The 7,513-nt window shown below is 25.1% G+C and overlaps 1 protein-coding gene across 1 annotated transcript; it reads left to right on the forward strand.

Annotated features, from left to right (window-relative positions):
* Nucleotides 1-1,371: 1,371 nt before the first annotated feature.
* On the forward strand, nt 1,372-4,335 carry LOC119663643 (branchpoint-bridging protein-like). The gene is made up of 3 exons (XM_038073254.1): nt 1,372-1,641; nt 1,709-1,822; nt 2,011-4,335. Exons 1-3 carry the CDS (start codon nt 1,377-1,379, stop codon nt 2,418-2,420), a joined length of 789 nt encoding a protein of 262 aa, XP_037929182.1. The 5' UTR covers nt 1,372-1,376; the 3' UTR covers nt 2,421-4,335.
* The last annotated feature ends 3,178 nt before the right edge of the window (nt 4,336-7,513 follow it).

Below are 7,513 nucleotides of genomic sequence, written 5' to 3' on the forward strand. Positions count from 1 at the left end.
TTGTTGCCTTTAATAAAGATTTACTCCTGTAGTATATGCAGTCAAGCTTATAGACTAAATTATATCGATTAAAAAGCATCATATTATTAGCTTTTATTCCTCTCCTTTATTAAGTAATAATCTATACTAATATATTTAACATTTAAATTCACCTTTTGTTTATAGTCTTAACTTGACGAAGGCTTGGTTTTTCCTATAATTATTTTATTTGTAAGGTTCGAATAGATTTTCAACGAGCTTGAGTTAATAGGTAAAAAAAGGTAGATGACATATATTTTTTTTTTGTAGTTATAATCGAGTACAACATATCGTATATCTTTGAGTATAATAATTTTTTTTCGACATTTCTAATAATGTATCCTTTAAATAATCAATAATAAATCTGAAATTTTATTCCTTAAATTTCATATCACTTGTGGCAAGCAAACTTGCTTTAGGATAAGTTATGAAAAAAAACAATGTTAAGCAATATTTTAAAATCGAATTGGTGTAGTTCTTGTAAAGCAATGGAGAGTCTAACATTAATTCATCATAATTAAATATAAGATCATAACTCATAATTCATATATTCTCGCAAGAAACCTGACTTATTTGAGCTCTGATCGACTTGTCATGTTCTATACTTCTTCTCGTAAGTCCGATATGATGTCTTTATATTATTGCAAATATATTGTAAATGGCACAATATAAGAAAGAAAAATTAATATTATATGTTAAAAATACCACACGTCTTAAGCTTTACCAGAGCTGATATGTGTATGAACATTTCTCACAGAAAACATGATTGGATGAGCTAATGCAAACTTCATTACCGATCATTACCTAAAATGATATTTATTTATTTCTTCTTTATCACAGCTACACCTGCTCTTAATTTTGGTCAAAATTTCTAACTCTCACGGAAGCTATAAACTAATCGTTTATACTAACTATACGATATTATTTTATTCGCTGTCTCTTTTCGCTATTTTTGGTTCTCTTTTCTATTAAACAATACTACACTGACAAAAACAAATAAAAAATCAAAATTATTTTCTAATTAAAAATTAATTGCATGAATGATTTTGTATATCTGGTTTGCTCTGATTATATAATTTTTTAATCTATATTACTTCTTATTATTATAGCTTCTAAAGCTTACATTTGTATTGCCTTTTTAAGTTTTTTGGTTTTTCTTCAGATTTATTTTTAAATTGACACTGATTTTTCAATAAGTTTTTTTATAATTTGGTTATTGACAAACAGTAAATTTAAAACATAAATTTATGAATTTATGCTTCAGTTAAACTAAACCGTCCAAAACTAAAGCCTCTAGCTATACGTTCTTCCAAATTGAGCTAATAAAATTTAATTATTATACCAAATATGTGTTACTAATGTATATATTGCAATTGTTTGCAAATTTTATTTTCTTTCTATTAGATGACGCTGAAGATGGGCGTGAAACAGCTATTTCCGTCTCCAGCTGCAGTCCACATCCTGCAGCTGAGTTGCACGATGAACCAATTGTTAAGTCACCACCAGAGCCTACACGTGTTAAATCGCCCGAACAAATAATAATGCGCTCTCCAGACCCAGTTAACTGGACTGTGCCATTGGATACAGGGAAAACATTTACCGTTACACAAAATGTCAAAGAGGGTACTATTTCATATATATAAGAATAATTAAAAATTATATATAAATATTATTATTTAACTCTTTATAGGTGAAAACTATAGCCGACCACAAAGTGAAATAAAAGCTTCGACACCAGTTGAAAAGCCACCACCACCACCACAGTCGGCGCCACCAGAATTAACCGAACAGGTTAAAATGGATGGTAAGCTTTAAGAACGCTTCAAAATTCCATTAAAATAAACCAAAAAACAAGCTTTTTAAAAAATTCGCTACTCATCATCACATCAGTTAATAAAAATTAACAAATTAACAAATTAAATCAAAAATACAAGATACCAAAGAAAGCCTTTCGTAACACTTTCAAAACTTTCCCCCCTTTTGCGAGCACAGCCTGGAAAAATGCCGATCTAACTGATCCGAAATCGTCGTTGAGCAGCTCTAGTCCAACTTCTGCCATTGGCAAAGTAATTACAACAAAGCAGCCAACTGCCGGCGCTGGTGGTTTGCCGCCACCACCACCACCGCCTACAACAACTGCAACAACAACAATTATTGAAAACCCAGTACAAGGTTCAAAATTACGTTGTCTCGATGATCCAATATTTGATGTGGATGCTAATGTTGGTATCGGTACCGTTGGTGCTGGTATCACTACATTGCCATCCTCATCGAATCCGAATCCGAATACGAATCCAAGCAATACAACAACGACTGCTCGCAGCACTGCTAGCGATGTTTTGGAAAAGGCTCGTGACCGTTTCGATCGCTTTTGGGGTGGTAACAAAGAGGATAAAGTTTAAGCAATTAATATTTGAAATTTTTATACTAATCTTACAGGTATTTAGTCGAAATCATTATAAATACGATTACCAAGATTACGCCTACTAATTGACACTAAACACTAGAAACACTTATCGAACACCAAAACTCAAGAAATGCAAACACAAAACCACAGTTCAAGCAAATATAATACTGAAAAATGTAAGCAATGATTACAGCCATTATTAATTAATTATTAATTAAAACAGTAAGTAATTAAGTTTTAAACTCAAAACTCTTTACTAAATACTAAGAAACAGTAAATTAAATATAAATTCTAAGATATAATTCAAATAAATGAAATACATATAACTGAAGACGCGATAGCGCTACTAATAAACAGGGTAGCCGCAACTAAAATTAAATTCTAATAATTTGTTTAAATAAATAATCATAAATAATTAATTTATAATAACAATTAAATCAATTTAAATGATTATATTCTTTTTCAATAAAATTTAGTATAGATAGAAAAGCATGGGCTATCGTTTAGGATCTCAGGGCAGTTTAGAAAATACTTCATTAAGCTTCATTAATAAAAATTTAATTTCTCACAGAAAATGTTTCAGGTTATATTAAAAGTTTATATAAAACAATAAATTATTTACTTTTGTTACTGAGTACAAATTTACCATAAATCACTACAGTAGAATATTATTCTTTTTTCTATTTATCGAAGCACTTATTATAGCTTGGTTGCATCATTCGGCGGATGAAGGTTTTATATTAAACCATATGTACTATATAATGTTGGTTTGTACAAGTGTACATAAATGCAAGAAATCGTTCACTTTTCTGGCTTTATTATTTTAATTCAATGCAAATATTGCACAGTCTAGTATGGATTGGACCCAATGAGTGCAGTGATATGCAACTTAAAAAGAAACATTTTTAAAATGTTGATGAGTAAATAAATAAATTTTATTATAAGTGGATGGTGTAGAAATCTAACAAAATATGGTTCAACATAAAATTATGTGTTAGAAATAAATTAAAAATTGTATTCAGTTTACTACACTGTTCAGGAGTAACTACAACAGCTTTGGAATGGAGTTTGTTACACTTATTTAATTAAATAGACTATGCAGCAATTGGATTGTATTAAACCGATGTTCAATACCCTACATTCAATACAATTAAATATGATTTTAAATTATTGTATGAATTGACTTCGACTTCTTCAATGTTTTGAACAAGTTTTTGGATTTCAGATGTACGAAAAATTCATTATTGATGCAGATGCAAACCTTTCGACGCGTCTTTGTATCTCCTGCTTAACTGATGGAATGTTAATGTCTATGTATTTTTCAGTACTTCTAACACACAATATAGCTTTAATGACATCTTAAAGTATTTTTTTTATAACCATTATATTATGGTTTCGCTAGTCTGGCTAGTATATCCCTAGAGTGAGGCACCATAATACTTACCTAAACGGGAAATTTGTTGTGTCTATATTGTAATCAGATTTAGATTTTTAGTAATTGCTATATCAAGAAATAGTAGGATCAAGTATTCAACAAGTTGGCTCGCATATGTCATTGGGTTCTTAGGAATATTATATAGCAGAGACTGGTACTCTTTGTATATCTGTCATGATTTAAATAAAATAAACATTTATCTTCAAAAAATACAAAACCGACTTATTCAAGAGTAATATAAAATAAAATAAATTTTATCTCTGCCTACCTATAGATAGCATTATGTTCTACTGACTGACTAATATTATTTATTTTATTATATACCTTTTTTAAATTATGTACTCAGTAGTTTTGATTTGATGAAACTTTTAGTTTTTGCAAATACCATCAAAAGCTATAGCGACATGAAGACCCGTCCAAAAAAAATTATATATTAAACAAATTTAGATACAATAAGCATATACAAATTTTTGTATTGTCATTTCGAGCATATACATACATAGTACTAACAGTTTACATATATATCGAAATAAATTATGAATAGTAAAGCAAATGTTTCAATAGAGATTGATTCGAATTTTCGTCAAATTTAGACTTTTGCACAGTATTAAAAAAAAAATTTCTTGGTATTCTGATTTAATTAATATTTTGCAGATAAACTAATGCTCATATTAAACAAAAAAATATTATGTTATATAATAAAATAAATTATAGAAGAAGAAAACAATATTAAAAGAATTATGATTACAAAAAGTAATATATTTTAGTCAAGAAAATGTTTGTAAAAAATTCATAGTATTATTTATATTTTCCACATACTTTACTAAAACATTTATTTCATTTCGTTGATTAAATTAAATATTTGACTACATTCAAAATTTTTTTATTTATATTTCAAATATAAATATCGTACAGATGAAAAAGTTGTAATCAGAATTTTTGTTCAATACAATATATTGAATATATATTTTCGATTTTTAATTGGAAATAATTGCAGTAATATGAAAAATATTAATACAAAATAACAATTGTATTTTTAACAATGCATTACTCTACTATATACAATTTATTTTAGTCAATATAACATAAATGGTTTTTAAAATTGATTTTTAAATCATTTTTAATAATTTCCACTATAATTTGTATATATCGATATGATAAAAATATTTATGATTTTTGATTCTTCAGAAAACATTCTTGCAAGCATATTCTTAACTAATAGTATATTAAAATAAAAATCTGCAAAAACTGTATAACTCAAATAACAAAAAATGTGAAGTGCATAATAAAAACGTATATAATAAACTTAAATGCAAAAATAAAGAAATAATATCAATTTAAAAATTGAATACTAAATCTGCATATATTTAAAAAATAATAATAAATGAAGTAAAATAGATTAACTAAAATAAATTCAAAGGCGGCTAAAATAGATACATTTTTCTAAAATCAATTAATATATATTATAAAACAAAAGATTTTTTCAATAAAAATAATATTTGTTTTAATACAAAAATTATTTATACGTATATAGTATATAGAATGTATTAAAATAATTAAAAATCGTGCTTCAGCCAATCGTATAAAATACGCTTTATTGTGTTTGTTGTAATTTTTGCCAAAAAGAAGTGACAACATTTTTTATAGTGAGACATTTAATTCATATTATTAATAGTTTATAAATGAAAAAAAATTTAAATGTTTTAGCAAATTTAACAGCTTTGATTATTTACTTTTTTACAAATTAATCACTTCAGATTAATTGCTGAAGGAAGCATTTAAAGCTTTGCTAATGCTACTTTGATGAAGCTTTTATATATAACATATTAATTATTATTTAACAATTAAATATTTAAAAAAAACCCTCAAATTTATTTTTTAAAATATATAATTTTTTTAAATTAATGTTAACGTTGTAGTAATCATTATAATACATAGTATAAACAATTGTGTCATTAAATTTAATGTTAAATGTTATGATATTATTTTTATTGCCAATAAGTTATTATATATTTTTATCAATCTAATGTATATTACTTAATATAATTTAAGTTTATATTTTACATTATAAGTTTCATTTATTTATAAGTTGTATAGAAGAATTGATATAAAAGTAATATTCTTATTGATCCATGAGTAATTTATAGTTATATGTAATTATAAGAGAAGAGAACAGGAAGGTCACATGGCAGTATTAAACTCTATATTCAAATAAAAACAATAATTATATAAAATAATTCTGTAATAATAATTGATTTTAAATTCAAATTCTTCTTTCTAATATTAGAAATTGAAGTTAAAAGTTATCACAAAGTTTATAAATTTTAAAATGATATCTTGTGTAATATTTTGAGATTTCTTAATTGTACTTTAAAAGAGTATTTGTCTATTTTTTAATTGAGTACTATTTAGTATATATAGTGAAAAATATGTATTGGAAGACGCTTTTACATTCATGAACTTTTTATATTATATATTTCATATAATTTCCATGACTATAATAATTATTTTCAACTTGTTTCAACTGAGTTGGACTCAGTACATATGAGACGTAGCTTAAAAAAACCCAGTGGGTCGGGCAAACAGGCTACCTACTCGCTCAAACGGTTACTCTCACAAGCTTCGCATTATAGTCAGAAAGAGGATGACTTCTCTCAAAGTTCTATCAAGGCAAATCAAGTTTCATTAAAAGCGAGCGGTGACTTAGCATCAAGTATATCAAAAGCAATACTGAAATACTTTCAATGTTATATATTGGAATCATTTTATTCACCGAACAGAAGAAAATAGTATGATTAAACATTATAACAGTGGTAATAATTCTTTATAATATGGACCCCGATGGATGTTAAAAATCTACTATTCATTATCTCTGTACGAAAATATATTCTTTCCTGTTCTCTCTGTTCTTAACATTTTTGTTTAAGTAATACATTTTAAATAAATTAATTTAATATATTAATTCCACTAAATATTTTGTAATGATTTGTAAAATATATATATATTTTTATTTCAAGTTAAAGTTTCTTACTGCTTTTTGAAAAATACTACTAATTTTTTATTAATTTTTTTATAAATAAAAACTTTTAATTTTTAATTCATTATTCAAAAAATTAGTATCTACACTAATTAAGTTCGTAAGCAAAAACTAGCCTTATTGCAAAATGTATCAAAACAGTTTGAATTTATGTATTAAAATATAATTATTTTTGCATTTAGCAATAAAAAATATATATGTCAATGTTTTGTTTGCATATGCATTTATATATAATTGGTTAAAAATTTATATAAGAATATATTTCCAGCTAATAGTTTAGTCAGTATTATTCAATGTTAATAATTAATTAAAAAAACACTAAAAATAGGAGCTATATATAATTCATATAAAGCTTCGAAAAAAATACGAATAATATAAATGATTATATATAAATTGTTAGCGCTTTTGTAAAATTGATTTATTATATATTCATTTAAAAGTAATAATATATATTTATATAATTTGCTTAATGTTATTCATGCATATATATATATAAAATTGTTATAAACAAGTAATTTTTATAATAAAATTCTGATAATAAAAAACCAATAAAATTGAAATTAAAAAAAATGATTAAAATTTTTATATATATAATTTTTTACGCACTTTCAAATAT

The sequence above is a fragment of the Teleopsis dalmanni genome, unplaced genomic scaffold, assembly GCF_002237135.1.
Source record: "Teleopsis dalmanni isolate 2A unplaced genomic scaffold, ASM223713v2 unscaffolded_contig_0687, whole genome shotgun sequence".
Taxonomy (NCBI): domain Eukaryota; kingdom Metazoa; phylum Arthropoda; class Insecta; order Diptera; family Diopsidae; genus Teleopsis; species Teleopsis dalmanni.